Source organism: Cinclus cinclus, chromosome 9 (assembly GCF_963662255.1).
Source record: "Cinclus cinclus chromosome 9, bCinCin1.1, whole genome shotgun sequence".
In the NCBI taxonomy this organism is placed as follows: Eukaryota; Metazoa; Chordata; class Aves; order Passeriformes; family Cinclidae; genus Cinclus; species Cinclus cinclus.
The window spans coordinates 17,993,328-18,015,361 of NC_085054.1; the positions used below are offsets into that span (position 1 = coordinate 17,993,328).

Below are 22,034 nucleotides of genomic sequence, written 5' to 3' on the forward strand. Positions count from 1 at the left end.
ACACACAAAATTAAAAACATCCAATAAATGAAACTCAAAACAAAAAGCCACATTGAACAAAACCAGAACAGAAAGCCCCGCAGTGGTGAGAAGCACATGCCAAGTGCTGGCTGATGCACACGATGGCAAATGTTAAGATGGTGTAAAACAAGACTACGTATAAGAAGCGGATTCATGCAGTTAGCGCTTGTTCACCTGACTGCCCAACAGAATCAGCAGTGGAGAGAGCACTAGTGGACCTGGAATGACGTCGAGAAGCTGCAAGTAGAAGGAATGGCAACACCCACAGGATTAACACACATTGAACCCGAGACAGAAAATGCCACAATCCAAAGGGGATGCGTGTGACCGCTACCGGCAGAGGTGTTTCATAGCGACAGGGAATGGCGCTGTATGTGGATGCGTAACAGGTACAGTGCAAGCCCCACAGCGACGCCTCCGCCTGTAGCTTCCCCCCTTCCCCTCGTGACCATTAACACGATGCACGACACAACTCATTTGGAACAGTCCCAAAGCGGGTGCAGCTCAGCAGAAACACCCCGATGCACATCAGTCAGTCACGTTCCAGACCTGCAGGTCTGGCAGGCGGCCGTCACGAGAACGTGGAGCACGTAACTACAGAGAAGGGTTTAGATGTGTCTGATCTAAACCCCAAAGTGAAGCCATGAGGAATGGTTACAAATTGTGCTTGCGGGTATTGTTCCACAACATTCTAGCCTATGCATAATAAAAACCAACGTTAACAAAGAGAATGCATAACCACGTAAGTAGAAAGAGTCATACAGGGAGGTCACCAACCACTGCAGATAGAGATCCTCGGGTTGGTTTCTTTTGCAGGTACACACACACATTCAGGTGTTGCTACTTCCAAAGGTCTCTTGCTTTTAACAGATTTTGCATACATGTTTCTTGAACCTCTGTATGCACATGCAGAGCTAACAAGAATATGCACATTACACATCCATCTAGAAGGACACATGTATACAAATTGTTAAAAGCAATGGAGCATACACAGTAGCAGAGGAGTCTAAGCCAAATATAGCTCCTACTTCAATTCCCAGTTGTTAGCAGCACATCAAACACAAAATGCCTTTGGAGAGGTTTTCAGTTCTTGGATTCAGCATACAAGTAAGTTCTTTATGAAAGCAAATTTAAAATGGGCCCAGTCATTCCCAAATTGCAGAAATTTTGTCTTTCTAAAGAAGTTTTCCCTAGGTCTAGCAATGACATGCTCACCAGCTCAAAGCAACTGACCCAAGAAACTGATTGTTCATTTAAGCAATTCATCACCACAGACTCACTGAAGGCCTGGTTGCTTTAACATCATAACTAGTACTGTCAAGAAACTGAAAAAATAAAGCAGAATCACCTTACAATACAAATAGACTTTGTCAATTATGCACGTAAGTGTGCAGCAGAAAAATTCCAAGTCTTGTGTTTAAGGTAAAGCATTCATAAACACAAAAACTATCATAATTAAATAGCAATCTGCAACATGAGAAAAATTAAATTTGGGGGTTTTTTGACTTTGTGAGCTTCATTAAAAGCATTATGCAATTTGGCCTTCGGCCATAGAGAACACATGCATTTATTCAAGAGAACTACCTCACTGATATTGTAAGTAACCTCACGAAAGATTTGTATGATCAGTGCGGGATTATGGACTGAACCTCACAATTAAGGTTCATAGGTCAGAATTGCTTTCTCCCAAGCCATCCACCGTGCCCCTGTGGACACCACTGCAAGATGAAGACCCAGGGAGAAACAAGAAAAATAATAAAAAAAAAAATTACAAACCCACATCTCTGCAAAGAGGCTGAGTATAGATTCTCACTCTTGACTGTTTTTACTGTCTTAGGAAGCAAGACTCATGATACACAGACATGCATACCTGCACTGCAGCTCCAAAACAAGCTCTAAACCAGTAGGATGTCAGTGCTGACACTGACCATAATACCATTAAATGTAAGAATATTGTCATTTACCTTTAGCTACTCTGAGTATAATTCAAAATACACAAGTTAATCTTTATAAGCAAAACCAGACCATGCACAGCAGGATTGTATTACCCTTGCATTATTGCATATATTAACTGGGTTCTAAAAAACTGTTAGAGACCCACATTGTTTTGGCTTAAACTGACATATATAAATTCTTTTCAGATGAATTACACACCACAGAATTTACAAGTTCATGGACATATTTGATCTTAAATCATTCCAATGAAAACACAAGAAAAAGGTAATAGCATAACAACTACATTAGGTAATTATTGTTACATTGCTATTTCCTCCCCATGTAACCTTCATGATCTAATAAGAATGTATTTATAGAAATGCATTACTCTTCAGTTAATGAGATTATTCTTTCCCCCCAATAAAATAGTATAACACGCATCTGTAATTGAGATTTTATAATCAGTGGAAGAGTCAAATTCAGCACTGGTGGAAGTGTACAAAGCTCACATCAACCATGGTTCTGATACACTGCATTTGCTTTTCAGAACAAGGGTTCAAGACATCACTTCAACTACTGTATTTTCAATAAAATAAACAAAACACAGCACAGTGACATAAAACACTGATGAGTTAACACTGAAATCCAGCCTAGTTGGACATTTTGCCTGGAGAAAAAAGCTTCATCCAAAACTGAAGTTAGACATTTTTGTTAACTACAAAGATAAGCTACAGTTGTGGATTTACTGTCTTTTTCTAGATCTGGTATGAAATCAGTTTCATTTTATCAATAAAAAGTTCATCTATTTAACTAAAAAGAGCTATTGAACCAAGTTATGAGTCAAAGTTTCCCTTCCATTTTTCACAAGAAGTTGAGATAATAATGTAAACAGATTATTTTATAGCTCAATATAATGAAGTCATTGAACCCAAAAGCTTCTCCAGTATTAGAACTTGTGCTATGTTCCATTTACACACTACATAACAGTATTTTGTCACTATGTGCAAAACAGATACTGTAACACCATTCTTCATTAAATTACTAATGAATTACGAGGGCCTGGAGATCAACTGTATTTCATATCTGAGATGACAAGTTTGGATACAGGAAGTAATGTATTTGGTTGAATATATGATATGGTATTTGATCAGAAACATTAACTATCTTGCTGTATTCATTGTGCAGAAAAACTGCATATGGCAAGTGTAATGAGATTTTCTATTTGTACTGTACACCTTAACTGCAGTTCAATGATGCTCCTTTAAAATCTCAGTCTTTCCTTGGTTTTACACTGCCTGACAAAATTTCCTACAAAATAGCATTGCAACTTAAGTGATGATTGACTATCCTATAAAACCTCTACAAAAAGTGCTCAGCTATCTCCACTGGTGGAGCCAGGATAGAAATTATATACTGTAACTGTACCTAGATGTAAGAAAATTGAAACATGAATAACCTCAACAACAGGCTAAGATGCTATAAAAGTACTTCACTGTGACCTAGAAAATCCAGGCTTGCCCTCCCATAGACTTCCATCAGTGTTATCAAGCGAAGCACAGCAGCCCAATACAAGCTGGTTCAATGAAACTAAAAATTGCAAAAGTTCAAACTAAGCTATTTCCCTACTAACAGTGAAATGCTGAGAACCAGAATTGAAGCATGCAGAAGAAAACAGAAGGGGGAAAAAAATGGGGTTGGAAACAGGGAGTGTCAGGAATCCAGAGGACAGAAAAGAGCTCATTCCACCTAGCAGTGTCTTGAAAGGGCAATCACAACAAGGGAGAAAGGAAAAAAAATATTGACCCTTAAAGCTCCAATGCCTACATGTACTCACCAAGTGGAGGGAAGCCCCGAGCAGGGCTTGTATCTCGACTGCTCTCACGGCTGGTATCACGACTGCACCCCTGACTCATGCTGGGTCGGGGGATACGACTGCTCCGTGCTAGCATGCAGCATGGAGAGTTTCAGAGAAGGTGAACAAGTTTAATGAGGACAGAAAGCTCAAAGTCAAGTCACAGTTCTGTTAGTTATGGTAATTATTACATCAGTAATTACAATTTGCAGCAGCCTGCTCAGGCTCTTAACAAACCAACTACCTTACATGCTGAGCTATGTTTGTGATGTGAAATTTCAGCAGCATTTAATGTCTGGCTGGCAGTCTGCTTTTTTCTTAAGCAATCCAAGTTTTGTTATTCAAGTAGAGCAGGAATCTTTAATCATTTAGGGAAGCTCTACTGTTGCAAAACAGATGAGGCTGAAAGAAACCCTTCCGGAATATTTCTTCCTTAATTTTAAAATAAACACCCTTCTGGAGCAAAATAGCAGACAAAAATTTCTTAGAGCAATCATTATACCAATATGATATTTTTACATAGATTTGCCTTTCACAAAGAGTTTTTTGAACAAATATCCTAAGGGGAAAAAAAGGTCACAGGCTCACAGAGATATCTTTCTCCAATGAAAGATACTGGGGAAAAAACTTTTAGAACCTGAATACCTGAAAGACAGGTTAAAAAGTGATTTGAATTTGAAGAGAGCAGTAGCTTCAGATATTTGACAGAAGCTAACTTATGCTCCTTAAACATTTCTAGAAGTTTATCTTTATGGTTTTATATTCACACAGCTTGAGACATACGCACACTTCAGGGGAGCTTTAAACTATATTCTTTTACTTGGACAAAACCCTACATGCCTGCAGATATTTGAGACCCTGCATGTTTTAAAAATGTTCGCAGAAAGTTATTTTCTAAGCTTTACTCCTGATGAAGAATACAACATTTTCTTAGGGCAAAAATCAGCAGTTAATTGTCAGGAGACAATTAATGACATTAATTTCCCTTGCTGTTTTGAAAAGGCAGTAGCATATTTCATGTGTTCAGGAATCGCCATTGAGGAATTTTCTCAGGCACAGAGTAAACCTAATCTACCAGCTTTGATAACAACACAGCAGAGATACATATGTATTAATATGAACGTGCCAATACTTAGACTGTATCCTCGTTTTTATCGAAATAATGTCATTTGCATGCTTCAGAATATATATATATATATTCTTATAAATCTCTATTGGGTTTGTATACAGAACGTAAATGCCTAAAGTAAAGCTGAAGTTTCTCTACAGTGCTTCAGTTCTCTCACATACACTGGATATATTAGCATCCTTCAAGCAAAACAGTACAGAACAAAATAGAAACCTTCATATTTAGGCTTTAAAATTCAAATTCTGCCAGATTCTTGCTTTGCCAAATCCCTCCCAGTTTTGCAAAACTCAGTTCATATCCCTCCAATGAATTAATGGTTCTGATGGTTGACTTCTGATGTCAGACAATGCAAGATGAGCTATCAACCAAGCTGATCAGATCACCATAATGCCTAATGGTACCGAGTTAGATGGTCTTACAATAAATAAGACTAAATTATAATAACTGGATGAAATTAGGGTCCATGAGTACAATAATCCCATCTCAGTTGTACAAGGGAAAAAGCAGACAGGTGAACTACAGTTAACAAAAGCTAACACTAAAGCTCTCCACACAAATACTTGGTTTGAAATTGCAGACTCTCCAGAAGCAAACTTCTCATTCTTGGGTCTCATGCTTAGATGTAAATAATGGCAGCCTTCACATAAGGTTTGCACAAGCAGTCATTTCTCTTAAACAGAGAAGATCTGCCCATCTTTTCTATAATACAACCCTACTAAAAACAGTAAAGGCTCTTTAGAGAGGGAGAGATGTGAATGATTAAAAAAAAATAGTGGATGCACACAACAGATTCTCCTTCCATACCAGCTAACAGCAGCAGCATGAAGTATGAAGAAAATGCACTTTAACTGCATTGTCCTACACTAGTAAGACAATGCCACAGATGAAGCATAATACTGACTTCAAAAACAGATTACCCAAACACTGGGTACTCCAGGATTAATGGTCAAATAAAAGGGTTGCATGTTACTGGATACATAAGAAAAGCAAGAAAAAAAAATGGATTGCAAAGAACTGAAGGATGAGTCTACAGTGGACTCCCAGGCACCTGCCTCTCATTTTCACCACCATGTTGTGTAGAAATTTTGTATCAGCTATTCAGACTATTTCCTTTAGACACAGCCAGCAGTAAAAGCCAGCAGTGTTGTCATTTAGCTAAGTCTCTCATACTGTGACAGCCTGTCTCTGTAGTGCAGGGAGCAAAAGCAAAGCCAGACCAAGTCTCAGTTTGAGAATTCTCAACCCCCAAAAGCTGGACAGAAATCAAGTGAATGAGTAGCAAAATGGATTAAGAGGAGTAGGCAGCATGAAAGCAGACAGTGTATTCACAGCCAGCTCTGCTGTGAGAAAATCTAGGACAGGACAAGGATGGGTTGTTTTCAGTAATATTCCAACTTTCTAGTGTGTACTGTACATCTAAGTTTTACCAATTTCATCTGGATAGTCAGAGCACTTAGACATGGTTCACACCATTATTAAAACACACTATTAAGCAGTCTTATGCCAGTGGAACCCAACAGATGCAAGTATTACCAGCAGAACATGGAAGTGCCCCTGTCCCCCAGTCCACCACTTGGAAGAAACAAGTATTTCATTAGGGTGTGAATTTTAATGATTCTTAAGTGGAGACTAAAAATCATTCAGATGCTTTCTTACATCAATACCAGCATTTTAAAGAGTCTGAAATTCTGCCAAACAGCCAAAGGAAATCTCTGCAGTGGGGAACACCCAGTCTAGGCAAGTCAAGAACTGCCTGCAGATTTCCAATAAATATACACAGCATAACCCCAACAGAAAGAGTGCTGCTATATGAAGGTGATAGGCAGCTGTGCTGCTCCACTCTTTGGAGAAGGGCTGTCTTGAATCTCTCACTTCATTCAGATCCAGCTGTACCACATGATCTGTAGAGCATCCAACAGAATTAACTTCAGGCTGATAATTTTCAATCCATGGGAAATGGACATCACCTGTTTGAGCAGATGGTCTCCTTCAAGGGGCCCAAAGAAACACTCAAGACTAAATGGACTGCACTCCTCCTTCCCTGAAAGGATATCACCACTAATAAATCTCACTGAGCAGACAGCAGAGGCAAGCTTAAAACTCAAGTGCCACAAGCAGAGCCATATAGGTTACCAGACAGGACCTCAGCACACTGAATGTGCCTTGTTGTGCTGCCTCTGGGGAAAAAAAGCCTTCTTTAAGGTTCCCAGCACACAGAAGGAATCTACTTCATGGATACCTGTAGTCATCATGGAAATCAAAGCTAGCAGCAAGGTACTAATGCTAACAGGCATCCACATGCAGAAGACTCTATTGTTGCTACTGCCCCAGGAGGCCCTGAAAAACTCCAGGGGATGGTTTCTGTATTTGAAATCAAGGTGAGTGGGAGTCTATTTAATGAAATGAACAAACAAAACAAAATATCAAGAAAATATAGAGACTGAAGCAACACAATAAGGAAGCATAAAATACTGTTAGCTACTATGTTATAAAGTAGTAAGTACAATGGAATAATGGTATATAGCTGACAGCTCAAAAGCTACCTCCATCTGGGTCAGTATCACAAATTTCAAAATCCAATAAATAAGACAAAATTTCTTCAACTGAACAGTAAAGTGTCAGACACTACTATTCCCATAACAGCTCAACCCAGGCTGTGTCCATCAGCCCGGGGGGAATAGGTGAAAGCCACACATCTAATTCATGTCAGAGCTCTCTCCCACTCTCAAAGAACAAGCACTGATTGTGTTCTGAGGGAGCACATCAGAGAAATGAGATACAAATTCCTCTTCCAAAAGAATTCAAGGCTCCTGTAATATACCTGAAAGCAGGCAACCCAAGAGTGAGGATTTTACACAAGGCAATTTCCCTTCAGGTGCTCAAGAATGTTTAAAATCAGACCACATAATATGATTATCCACTTAGGCATGTGTGATGGTACCATCCACCATTCTTTGCTTCCTCCTAAAAAACAATGCTCTTCTACACAGTGATAGCAGCACAATTACCTCTAGTATTTGGGAGGCACTTTACATTTTAAAAGCAATGAACAGAGAAGCACAATGTATTCATACAGAGGCCACGAAATAGATCAGACATGAGAAGAACACTAAATTTGGAAAAGCAGTCGCAATGAATATGCAGTATTTTTTATGAATCATAATGGCATACATACTCAGGTGCTTTAAACTCATATTAGTATATGGGAAAGAATGAATAAAATACTTATTTATTAACAACCTCCTCTAAATAAAAATGCAGCTCAAGTGTAAAATACAAAACTATTGCTAAGGCAATAGTTATAAATTTAATTGCCAAAAGTAAGGCTCCAATTTCAATTAATTTCAATCTACTAGCAAAGTCTTTGGAGATAAAAAATAATTTAGTAACATTATCATTTTAAATGTTCTTCTTTTACATTAACTTCAAACTTATAAAATAATTTCTATTAAACAATTGGTATGTTCTGACACCACACTGAATACCTTTTCACTTCAACTCAAAGTATAATAGATATTTACTCACCTGACTTTAAAAAGTCTGCTGATAAATTTGAAAATAGAAGCTATTACAGAATATTTACATAACAGTCACTGAGATGAGAGTATCAAAACCAGAACAATTAATACATAAGTCTAAAATACGTTCTAAGAAAGTGGCTCCAGGTTAGTAAGGATGAAAGAAGCAAACCATTTAAGATGAAAAATTTCTAAAATAATCCAGGAAGGTGCTTTTTTGCCCTTGATTCCATGTGACTCTAAAGATTGCTCAACTCATTTTAGGACTGAGCTTAAATGAGGTCTTTTTGTTATGATGGTTATTCACAAGTGTTCTTGCTTCCTGATCTAATAATACTGCTTATGCTGAATTTCAAACAGAAAACACATCATGACATCTCTAGGCTTACTGTGAAACCATAAGCTCAACCTGGAAAATTGAAATTATTCTCCTATAAACCACAGTCACATTAACTTGTCAGCTGAAAAACTCAGAAGAGTAACATTTTTCCTAGTTTCCAGTTTCCTAGTCAGCAGGACAGCCCCTCCTGCAAGCACTCTGGGCAGCACCAGGTGGCTGCAGTGAATGTTCTTACCTAGGCCTATTCTGTTGGGACTCGTCTCTCGACTGCATCCCTGGCTCCGAGGAATCTTGCTGCGCTTCTCTGAAGATGATGGCACTGGCTGCACTCTGGATGTTCCACTGCTCAGACCACCATAGGAGCTTCCTAAGAGCTTACCCGGAGAACTAGACCGGCTACCAGCTAGAAGAGAATGAGAAATAATAATAACAATAACAATAATAACAACAACAATTAAAACCCCCCAAGATTTTAAACACACTGACAGCAAAACCGGAGCACAATCAGCTCTATGTAAGAATTTAATCCAAATCCCTCTGAAAACTAATGGGAGTGTTCCTTATAAGCTTTCAAGAAGACTGAGGAAAGCCTGTAGACAATGAACACTGACATCAGCAACCCCCTGCTACCCATGGAGATCAAGCCCAAGACAGACACTGCAGTGTATGAATACCCAAGTTGGCTTCAGGAGAGCTTGTGGAGGTGCTGGGGCAGCCTTGCTGCAGCAGCAAGGGATTTCCAAGCTGCCTCACCTCATCATAAAACAACACGAACCAGGCTGTGTGCAGAGCTGTGCTGCAGCGCCCTGGCTTCTGGCACAGATTGCCTGCTGCAAAGCATCTCAGGCAGCTTTGTGCTACGCTGCAGTGGTGGCACTGCTCTTCTGCAGTAATTCAGTGAAGGAAAAAAACAAACTCATCACATCTGAACAGTTCAGCACAAAAATGGGTAAATCCCATGAGCCTCACACTCACAGATATGCGGGCTTACTTAGGTCTGGCTGGTTAAACCCAAGTTACTTATTTTTCAGATGATGAAACTTTTTAGCAAATTCAATAGTTGGCCTGCTTTATTTTTCCCTGTCTTTTTGAATATTCCATGGCAACTTCATATTTCTTCTAAGAAATAAGTATGCGAGTCCCTGAAAACTGCTCTTGCCATTACTATTTCTAACATTAAATTTATTTGCTGCAAGAGCCAGGAAAACTACATTTGAAAGGGCTGCAAGACCATACTTAGGCAAGCTCACATTTTGAACCAATATTCATAGTGACTTCCTTCTGAAATGCATCTAAACATCTCACAAAAATTTCATTTCCAAATATTGTTACTAGTAAGAGCTGAAGACTGTTCTTCTGTCTTAATTTGAGAAGATATGCAACTCTATTAGCCTCACAAACTATACCACAGCACATTATAAATTTACTCGCCCCTTCCAATTTCTTGGTCAGAGGTATTCCAAACCAATCAAACATACTCCAGTACTGTATGTGGTGCTGGATCCATTCTCCACTCCCCCCACCAAAGTGACAGCTGCCAGTATTCCACACAGCACCACTACCTAAAAGTCATCTCACTGGTGTCAGCAGGGATGTACTGAAGTAACTGAGAGAAGAATTCAGCCCCTGGGGGTTGAGCCAGCTTCGACATCAGAACACTTACCCTGTTTGATTAGTGGGAGAAAGCAAAATCACTTGCCACAGATATTTTGATTTATGACTCCAACAAAATGCTTTTTAAAAATTACAGTTAGGAGAGAATGAGGAAAGCTAAAAGCTTAGCAGTTAAAAAAATGTGAAGGAAATAATGTGAAAAAGCAAGAAAGGGAAAATGTTTCTTACCACCAGCAGGATTAGCTGATCTGGATCCTTGATTATGAGGGCAGACCAAGGGACAGGCAAAAAGTGGATTAAAAGACAGCAAGACAATACAGCGTTCAGCATGCGGTTTGTGCAATACACAATACAGACAGATTTATTTACAAACATGTCACTCCTAAGGCCTCTGCAGAATGCAGTGAGTTAATGTGCAGATGCAGCTAAAACTCCCAAGTGTGACCAAGTTCACAGCAAAATGTCAACCAAGACACCAAGACCCAAGTACTGCTCTAACTTGCACCCAACCCAGTCTGCAAAATTACAACATGGTTATCCACTGTGTGGGCATGGAGATTTTGGTCCTGGGACTGACTCCTTATATTTGAATTTGTAAATTATTCCATGCAACATTTGGTTTAAGGATAAAGATCACATCTGGTTGGGCTAGGCTGGAAACTCAGCAAACTAGACCAAGGCAGCAGGTCCAGATATGACCATCCTGAATCTTCATAAGGCATTCTACAGAAAAAATAGGTCTATAATCTTTGAAACCTTTAAAGAATAACTCTTTTCTAAATACTTCTGAGACTCGTATTGTCTGGTATGACCATTTTTTCACCACTAAGTTTAGGGAAAAAAGGTCACTTCTGGCTTTGGATCAGTTCTAGGTTCAACACTGAAGAAATCAATTTACATTAGCATCCCAAAGCCCAAATATATCTTGATGACCTCAATGTAAAGATTTCCATTTGGCCCCATGCTCAATATACTATGTCTTTCTGCAGTTCTCCCAACCTAACATAAGGCTATAAACTGCTTTTTCATCCCTCCAGCAAGACAGAGCAAAGCAATGAAAGAATGAACAGAGAAGGGCTTTCAAATAGGGGTACAAAGCAAGACAAGTCCTCAGAACAGACAGGTCCTTCCACAAACCCAATCTCCTATTCACAAGGTCCTAATAACAAGGAGTTTCTACCAGCTCCTTTTATAAGTCTGAGTGACAAAATTTTCCTCAGATACACATGACAAATGTGCAGCACCACCATATGTGTGGCTCCTAGGAGAAAATCATGCCTTTCCAGGAAGCCAGAGAGCACAGATGTGTCATGTGAATCAAAGCAGAACCCTTTTTCCCACATCCTACACAAAATAGGTAATGTCCTAATTTCAACTGATGCCAAACCCCATTTATTTTAGACAGCTCACATGTTCACACATACAGAAATAGAGTCACATAAGCAGGAGAGGCTTGGCAGGGCAAGCAGTCAAGCTACAGGCACAGGGAGTGTCTCAGCAAGACACAGTGCCAGTTATTTAGAGCTACACATCACAGCAACATGAAATTCTGCTGCACAACTGGTAAAAAGAGGCCGCCACTAAGCACTCAGATTTGGGGCCCTGTCTGTCAGCAGGAGCACACACTGGCTAGGTGGGGATCTGTTTCATTACATGTCCAAAACGAGCCCAATTCTCTGATGGTGCCACTTCTACTCAAGAGCAACACCTTGGTAATTCTTTGCTCTGCTCCCCCAGGAATAAAGCAATTCTTACGCTGGGACTGCGAAACGACTTTAGCTCGGCTGCGGCCTCGGGTATCAGCAGGTGTTGAGGTGACACTGGTGGCACTGCCAGAGCTCTGTCTCCTGGTGCGAATCCGACCTGGAGGAATCCAAAGACAATCAGACTGTTAACAAGTTTCTTACAAAGGCAGCAGCAGCATCTAACAAACCATACACACAGCTACCCAGGGTATAAAAGAAATTTACTGGGAGAGGCAACATCTTTTATTAGGCTGGCTGAGATGCAGGGGAGAGCACGGAAACACCCACAGTCCATACTACAAAAACTTCTTTGCTTTCTGTAATGCTAGCAGCCAGTTTAATTAAAAATATTACCTCTCTATAGCCTTTGCTCCTGTTCTATAGTAGCTTCTTTACCAAGGATCAACAAAAAATTTCAAGTCTCCTAAATGCAGCTTCCTGTATCAAATCATTACTTTCTGACAAGGTGATCACCCTTTCAGAGACAAGTGTGACAGACACCCTCCCAAATTCCTTCACTGGGATTTCCAGCTAGTCTCTATATCCCACTCCACCTGTGCAGGCTGCCATGCACTCCTGTGACAGTCTGTCAGCGCAGTCTGATCACAGTTTTATTTCAGGCTCATTGAATTTTCCCTGCTGTTTACACGTCCCTTATATCTATCCAGAGAACAGTGCCACTTTACTTGTAATGGAGAGCCCTATTCAACATAATCAATGTTGAGAAAAACAGTGTGCCTTCTCTTTATTTAAGCAGAGAAGGGATATAAAGTCTCCAAGTGTTCTCAGTCCTTGTTCTGTCCTTTCCTCATGGAAAAGACACAGAAATTTGAGCTAGGAAAGCTTACAGGGTCATCAGCTCATCCCCTTCCTGGGACAGCGTAGTTTCCTACAGAATGTTCTTTCCAGTGCTAAGCTTCAATTATCTGTCTCTAGTTAATGGGAAAGAAATGATAATTAAGAGTAACACAAAGAAAGCCTCCATCAATACTTTTCAACAGGTCAGTTCTTGGCCAAATCTGAAGCTTTTTTCTCAGGACTCGTGCCAGCGCTATCCTGCATTCAGAGGATGACTTCAAGTTTCAAGCACAATAATGAAAGGAAAAAACCCACAGCAGGTAAGAGAAGTCTAGACAAGTGCACCCACTGGTTATAGATACTCATCTCCTGTCCTCTGTCTCCACCATAAGCATACAGAGAAATACGAACAGGGAGATACACATTTCCCACCCAAAAAACCCACTTCACATATAAGGCACACATGCAGGACAAGACAATGGCAAGCAGCCCAGATAGAGCGATTGGGAACAATGTTCCTTCTCTGAGCTCTCAAAATTGTTCATAACAGTCTGAAAGCTTCTGCTAGACACAAAGTGACAAGGAGATGCCTAACTTTGAGAAGAAAGGGCAAATTTGTTTGCAAGGGAGAAAGCCTAAGACAGCTCTACTTCAAACCTCTCCACCAGCACCTAGTTTTAAAACAGCTCAGAAGGCAAAGTACAGGTATGTATATTCAAACAATTGTTTAAAGAAGAGACATGTAAAGAATCATCAGCATAAAACTGGGAAAACACAAACAACTTTTTAACCACTGGCTCAACTGAACAAGCTCTGAGCACACCCATGTGGGTCCAACAGCCATAAAACTGGCTGCTGATGTCTTTACCACCAGCAAGGCTGCAGATTCCTCTGCTCTAGGGCATTCTTGCCCCTTACAAAGGACCAGCCTGATGTACTGCCAGAGGCAGCTCTACAGCTCTCTGGCAGCCAGATCCCACCCCATGCAAATTTGGCACAGCTACACACGGGTGAGCACAGCCACTCTGTCACTTGTTAATGAGGTATGGACCCAAAGCCCCACACAGGCTCCAAGGCAGGGGGGCACAGGGAAGGAGGCAGGCAGACACTGCACTCCTCTCAGAAGCCTCAAGGCTTCCCTTCGTTTCTACCAGGAAGGCATCACAGTAAGACAAGAAATTCAACCTGACCACTTTTAGGAACCACTAATGGAAATAAATCATTTACATGCTTCCAGAAGGCCAGTGGGAGGCTTTGGGATTGCAGGAAGTCCTAGGGGGAAATCAAGCTGAAATTCAACACTACATACAGTAACAGGCAGTACTGGAAGACACATTTAGTGATGTGCATGGGCCAAGAAAAGGTGAGAAGGGACTGATGTCTCCTCCTCTTACACAAAGGCCACTTAAGATCCTCAAACTTTCCTGGATTTTTCTGCATCTACACATGTACAAAAGCTTTTTTTTTTTTTTTCTTTCTTGCATCTTCATCAGTAGGTGACTAAGAAAAGGAAAACTGGGACAAGATACGTGACTTGTCCAACTTAAGAAACACAAAGCCTAAAATAATACATAAAGTAAAACTGAGATTACCTTCTGAAACAAATTCTAGAGGCTTTAAAAAATGAAACAGAACTAATGAAAACTTAATTAACACATGATTATTAGCAGGATTGGAAAAAGAGAACTCAGCCCTATTTTCAAACCCCTGAGGGCTGGTGGACAGTTTCCTACCAGCAGCCAGTGAATGAATGAATGAATGCATGCATGCCCAGGAACAAAATTCTACTTCTTTTTGGACTGGTACATTGGTACACTGATTTAGGCCTACTGAGTGTCAGAGGGAACAGTGTGAGAGAAATTGTTCTTCCACAGGAGGAAGAGAGTCCCAACATTGATACCTATTTTCTCATCCTTTAAAAAATGCTGACAAGCATTTGAACACTGCACTGGATTTGCACTGTGCAAATGGATTTTAATATATATTATACCAAGTACAGCATACATATATAGTATTTAATTCATACAACACATACGTGTCTTCTACATTCCCCCAGGAATTTCATTTGCAAGCAAGAATCTGCACTCACATCCAAGAGTTATTTGCACATAGGACTATGTGTGTGCCTTTATCTCTATCATTCAAACCCAGACAGAAAAAATAATTTCAAGCAGGACTGGGAAAAAAATCAAATAAGTTATTTAGACTTTTTTGTTCCTCTTTTAATTCAAGCAAACACCTCCCCTCCCAAAACTTCTTTGCTTTCAAGTGGGTTTTTCTCCATATCTAGCTCAAACTACAGATGTAGCAATTCATATTTCATAACCATTATTTTTCTGCTGCTTTTAAAAGCATCGCTGCATCCTAACAACAGCAGCATAGCAAAGGAACAGATAAAGACTGCCCCAACTAGTTTCCAAAAACCATAAAAGTATTTCCATAAAAAAGCCTTTGATCTAAATTTGACATGGGACACAGTGTTGCTGGTACAGAAAAGATTTTGAAAGACTAAATATAAATGTGTCATGTTAAGAAACCATTTCTGGATTTTTAGGAGGTTTTTGTTTTATTTTTTACACTTATTGTCATTTTTACAATGGTTCAGAATCAACCTTGAAATGTCCAATAAATACCTAAACCTAGAAAGGTTGTTTTGGCTTTTTTTTGTTATTGTTGTGTTTGTTTTTTGTTTTTGTTTTTTTTTTTTCAGAAAAGGAACAAATTCAAGAAGATTCTATGATAAATAACATTTCTGCTTTACAAGAGGCTTCACCTGGCAGGTTGAGTGCCCTGGGTGGACACTGCAGCATCCCCATTCCCAGTGCTCAGAACAGCCACAGGCTTTATGACACTCAGCCTGCATATCACACTGAAGAAAATGGTTTTCAAATAGTCTACAAATGGCATGTAACAGCTCCACAGCTCACTTTAATCAATTCCATGTTGTGAACAGGGATACCTACAACCACATAAGTTATACATGAATGCACTGAGATGATGACAGTCTCTCCAGGGATCAGGTTAATGCATTTCGGTTACCCAGCACTGGGGCTTTTGCCCCACTTGGAGAAAAACATTCCTGAAAGAGCCTCTAGCCCTAGCTGTATCACTGCTAAATAACACATGGACATGGGAGACACGCAGAGATCAAGTAGAAACGTGCTTTATAGACAGTATTTTTAAAACCTTTTACAACTAGCATCAGAATGGTTTCCATGCATATTTAGCACTTCTACAACGTTAGAAAGACCTGACTCTGGACCATGATTTTCTCTGAGAGGCACTTTATCCTTACTGGAAATCATCAGGCTGTGCTGCCTCTGGCTCCTACATGAGCTCTCCCACCAAAGCAGAGGGCTCAGTGATGAGTCCACTTTGCCCTACACAAACAAACAGCCAAATCAACTCAGCACTTGCAAAGGGATGGAGCAAGAAAAATAAGAAACCTACTACCTGAGCAGTTCTGTGTAAGGTACCACTGTCAGACACAGAGGTTTTGAATTAAGCCTCACCCTTAAGGACAAGGGAGAGCTTTAAGGCATAGAAGAAAACAGGAATGGTGATTTCTCTAAACTTGTGTTACTCCCAAAGCCTTTGATAATGCACTCAATGTGTCCACCTGAGCCTAAGTTACCTGAAAACTGGAACAAACCCCATTTTATTGCCTTTCTGGTGAATAATAAAAACTATTAAAAATTGTGCCACTGACTGCTAACTGCTGATTTTGTTTTGAACTTGCCAGTCACAGGTCAAATCAGCATTTATGCTTTCCCTTTTGGAGAAAGGCTTTGTGGGAAGGGCTTCACTTTATGCTTGCCTTGAAAAAGGGTAACACAAATGCTCTGAACCATTCTAATTAAAGTCAGCATCATGCACCCTTTTAAAATATTCCTTGAAAAGCTGTTTCATGATAAAATAAGCAGAAACTTTTCTAAGGTTTCCTTTTAATCAGGTACAACAAACATGGCACAAGTGCCACCTCCCTAGCACTAGCTGTGAAGATCAAGACTGTAAAGGTTTATCTCTTTTGAGCTTTCTGTGGGTAAAGCCCTTAAAGCAGTTCAAAAGATCCCCACACATGAAGGATCTGGGCAATCAAGGCACATCTGTGCACTGCATGAAGACCTGCACAGTCCCCACTGGCATACAGACTCACCTACCTTTCCATAAGGAACTGCACTTATACAGCATTTTCCAGTTGTTGGGATGTCACAACTTAAACCCAAAGGACTGATACTCAGCTCATAGTTAGCATTCTTGACACCAGCATTACCTACTTTATCTTGCTCCTTTGTTTAAGCTGCCTGACTCCAAACCAAACCATGAGAAGAACTAAGGGCAAAGCAGATGGGAACTGCCAAGTCCACACAATGCTGGCTCCCAGCTGAGGGGAATGTGCAGAATTTTACAGTGCAGCTACAGAAAGCCATGATAGGAACCAGACAGCAGATTTAATGTCAAACTGAACCACACAAAGACACAGGAATTTTCTCTTAAATTACTTACTGGTGACCTGCAAAAAAAACCCCAAAACAAACCACAGGAGCACGACTGTAGATTACATTTCTGCTTTATGTTCTGTTTCCTTCTGTTTCCAGAGCAAGAGGATGTTTCTCTACCCCCACCCTCTTAATTTTTACATTTATGTCAAGAATACAACATTTATCTTCTCTGTAGTTCCTGACTCAATCTGCAAGATGACAGAGTTGGCTGAAGACCTTACTCAGCTTCATGATTCAGTGAAGGACACACTCAAATCCTGAAAAAATGTTTTTTTTTTTCCCTGAACTATCTTAAAGGAAAAATATGAAGAGTTTCAAACAGTGATTAAACTCATTCTTGAAGTACTCTGGCTACAGTGCAATATGTATTTAATCCTCCCTGATTGTCCCCCTCAAAAAAGAGAGAATCCTACAGCAAAAAGAAGGTAAAAGACATGGCATTTAAAACTTAAGGAATAATAAACTCAGTTTCTGAAAGTTCATCTCAATCTTCCCTGCCCCAAGCAACTTGCTGGTTTGTATTACAGATTTTTACCAAATCCAATCTGCTTCTAATGTAACTGAATTGAAAACAGTAACCAAATAAAACCTCCACCCTTTTGCATCATGACAATAAAGTATTTAATAAACTAAAAATAGAGGTATTCCACAGGACAGCTGTTTTAACAGGCCTCTGCAAACATTATTATAGCCAAGGAGAGGACTGAAAGCTGCATATGGTATTTCAAATAAAACATTAAACCTTCAACATTATAAACGTAGGCCAAAAATAGATAGGTTTGAGAGATAAAATGAAGGAAAGAAATAAAATGCTAAACAATTAAAAAAAAAGAGAGAAGAAAAAAGATTGGTTATTACACAACTTGGAATTTTCACCTATCTCATGACTGATTTAGAAATACAGGTCTCAGGATAACTTCATATTCCTTACCACTGACAGACCACAAAACACAAATACTTCCTGCTCAAGATGCAGAGGTCAGCTCATCTCTCAACACTAAGTACCATTTCCAAAAATGGTACAGGCCTTTTCCTCCAAATAATAAATCAACACATCACTAACAGTAAGGAAAGTAACACAGATGTCACAACAGCACAGTGGCACTTCTCAGACCACCACATCCAAATACAAGCAGCCATCAAAAATACGAGCACAGTCCCACAAGACAGTAATAGATCCCTTGAAAAGAGACTCGCACTGGGGAAAAAAAAAGGCTTTGCTGGAAAATGTGGTATCTTCATTCTGTGTAGAAAACATTCTTGTTTTCAACTCCTGTCTACCTCAGAAAAAGTGATTTCCCAGTGATCTTTTTTTGCTCATGAAATAAGAAATAAAGAACAAATTTTGACAATGAGCCAGAAAAACAGACTGGGATCCTTCCCAAACTAGCAGGCTCAGTGTTCTAGTAAAAAAAGCCTTTCCTCCAGCTGTCTTTGGTGCAAACCATCTCACTCAGACAGTTAACAACAAAAAGAGAGAGGTCAGGTTTAAAGAGGTTGACTAAATACTCCTTCCCTAGAGATCATTGTTTACTGTCCTCATTTTTCTGCCATGTGATCATCTCATTCAATTCTCTCACTGCCCAGTCTTTTCCTGAAAGCATTTGGCAGTTGTGACCTGAGCTTTGGATGGAAAAACACAGCAAACCTTTACACATCAAGAAGAAATCACAAGCCTTGTGTTGTTTGGGAGTTTTTGGGTTTTTCTTGGGTTTTTTTCAGTCTATACACAGGTCACACTTTCAACCAAAAGAAATTGCTTTAAATAGAGAAACCCACATAACAACTCAGTGACCGGAGTCATAAAACCAGACTAATGGTTATTAGCAGGGAGGAGCTCAAAGAGAAAGTGAGGAATACCCCATGGCATCAAAATGAGCAGGACAACCATGCAACACTTCATGCAGGTCACCAGTGAACATGGATGAGAACCAGGTAACACTTTGAGAACAGAGACCAGGTTGGGTGGTACGACTGTGGACACACCTCAGTTACACAGAGAGACTGCTTACCCTCGGTTTTACTGGTAGTACCATCTTTAGGCAAATTAAAGAAAAGTAAGGACAGGGTTAATAGGGAAAAATCAGTAACATCAACAGAAGTGGGCACTATATAATAGCTACATAAATATGCAAAAAAACCTAATACTTTAAAAATAAAGAAATGAAAAAAGTTGGACTGAGCAGCAGTTCAAACCTTGATGTATTGGAAGAAAACACTTGCAGGTCTTTCCTCCTGCAACAACCAATCTTTGCTCAACTCCATTTTCGTTGTTTGCCTCACCATTGCTCTCATGGAAGTGTGCAGGTGATAAATGTCCCTATTAGCTAAAAAGGAAGCAGGATCCTTCAGCAGCAGCCATGTTTGCACCACTTAAGAGTGAATTCGCTACTTTTCTCCTAGAACCTGGCTAAAGAACACAAATGACACTGGAATCAGTCTCCAAGCTTCAAGGACCAAGTCAGCTTTAAGTAGGTACTTCCTCCCTCTTCATTCCTCCTCCTGACATAAGACCGTTTGAAGCCAGTTTAGCCACTGAATTCAGAGTGCAGCCCAACTCAAAAGTGTAAGCCCACCATCATGTGATCATCTTCACATTCTGTAATTACACTTCCACTGCAATGTATCTGCATCTTGAACCAAGTACAAACAATTTAAATCAGAGTAAGAATTCAACTCCGGAACTGAATACAACACATCCAAGCCAACATTTCAGATATGAAAGAAATTGGTCTGAAAAAGGAATCCATAAAAACTGTCCCTATATAATTCACCACTTACTTTTTAACAGGTTAAAGAGCAAATGCCCTACATCAAATGAAGAAATTCCTCAACTAACTCAGTGAAGACAATGTATAGAGCTTAAATCAAGAGCACAGATCCCCGAGTTTCTTCCCTGTTGTAAAGGAAAATCAATGACAAGTCCGGAATTAGATCAGTGTGAAACCAGCAGAATGAGAAATGAGCTCAGGTGATCAGGTCTGCTCAAAACTCTGCTCTCTGCTGAGATGAAGCTCAGCAAATACTGTCAATCACTGCCTTGCATTTCCTCCTCTGTGACTCCTTCAACGGCAACTCCAGGAGAGAAAGATCCAAAGCAAAGTTTGTTTTAAGAAAGCCTGAGACACCTGAAGGCGATATACAATGCTCTGAGGGAATAATGTGACATGTGGCTATAACCCAAAGAGTCAGCATACGCAACAGATACTTATATCCTGTCTGATGACATGGCAAGGCTGACCTCCTCTTTGCTTCTCTTTCTCCTTTGTGAAACAGAAAGGGAGCAAACTCAACTAAGATGTACTATTCAAAGCAGAAACCACTTTCAGGAAAGGAGGGAAGGAAAAGAAGAAAGAGACAGGGGAACATGACTAAAGGAACTGAGTAGCATGGCCCTCAGCAACATCCCAGAACCATAGTATGTTCTGCTTTTCCCCAGAAAGAAGAGTGAGACGCAGATTATTACATAATTCAAAACTGTTGCTTCAAGTAAATTCTGTTGTAATTTTTTTCCTTAATCCCAAAGAGCAAGAGATCACACACTGATCCTGGAGAGCTGGTAACTATCTCAGAGATACGTTCTTCTAGTCAGAGTTTATTATTCCAATAGAACTGCAGGGCACTTTCTGCTACCAAAGATCACTAACTGCAGGAGTAGAACATGTAGATTTACCTAGTGATGCGTATGACCCTGGGGGCAAGGCTGCAGCAGAACTGAAGGGGGTGGATGCTCCAGAAGACGTCACTTTTGACTTGGCACTAGCTGCTGCATTCACATCGACGTCACTGCGGGATCGCTGCAGAGATCCTGGTGTTGACACAGATTTTGTACTTACTGTAGATGCTGCAGATGGGAGTGGGAGATCCAGAATAAAGAAGATTAATTTTTTTGAGCTGTGTGCTTCAAAGAGCCTGACAAGCAGTTTAAAGTACTATTTTTAACACTCCCTGCTGGCACTGAAATATATCAACTAAGAATGCTTTATCAGGGCAATGTGGGCTTCCCCACACTGCCTGCAAAGATATTTCATCAATGCTGCCCTGATGCTACCTCTAAGAACTTTATCAAGTTCTAAAAGCCTAAATGATAAGATAAAAAAAGGCTGTCAGGCCAGTAAAAAGAAATTTCTAACAGAATCTAGATGGGAAAGTTCAACCACAGTACCCATCGCTGGCTTGTGAGAGTTACTGGCCAAAACAGACCTGCAGGTCCTTCAGTCCAGGTTCTAATAACTTCCTTCCCAACACCTCATCTTCTCATGAGGATCGTTGTTCCCATCACTTGTTGATGCTCACCCTCTTAAGCATGAAGCTTGACTACTCAGCTGCAAGCAAACATGCATTTGTGTGCACAGTCAAGTAGGTTACACAACAACATCTCCTTTAATCAAAGGTCTCAGTAGGGTGTAGTTACAGACAAATCAGCCAGAACCCAACCTTGGTCAGGTGTAAAAGGCAGCTTATCTTTTATCAAAGAAGTTTTGTCTATATTCGAATATATTCTATGTATTCTACATTCAAATGTATTACTCAGGACAGAAAAGCTGTACCTAAATATTCCATCTGACAAGAACAACAGA

General features: G+C 40.0%; 1 protein-coding gene across 2 annotated transcripts in view; it reads right to left on the bottom strand.

The window, feature by feature from the left end:
• The window catches only part of CLASP1 (cytoplasmic linker associated protein 1), a 168,529-nt gene that overhangs the window by 57,880 nt on the left and 88,615 nt on the right, over nucleotides 1-22,034 (bottom strand). Inside the window, exons 19-24 of one of the 2 annotated variants that reach the window (XM_062498277.1) lie at nucleotides 21,128-21,298; nucleotides 12,165-12,272; nucleotides 10,638-10,664; nucleotides 9,031-9,198; nucleotides 3,791-3,898; nucleotides 196-258 (exon numbers count right to left, since the gene is read on the bottom strand). In XM_062498277.1, coding sequence (XP_062354261.1) covers nucleotides 196-258; nucleotides 3,791-3,898; nucleotides 9,031-9,198; nucleotides 10,638-10,664; nucleotides 12,165-12,272; nucleotides 21,128-21,298 — 645 coding nt within the window. The remainder of the gene's footprint in view (nucleotides 1-195; nucleotides 259-3,790; nucleotides 3,899-9,030; nucleotides 9,199-10,637; nucleotides 10,665-12,164; nucleotides 12,273-21,127; nucleotides 21,299-22,034) is intronic. The other variant, XM_062498278.1, reaches the window with a different exon arrangement.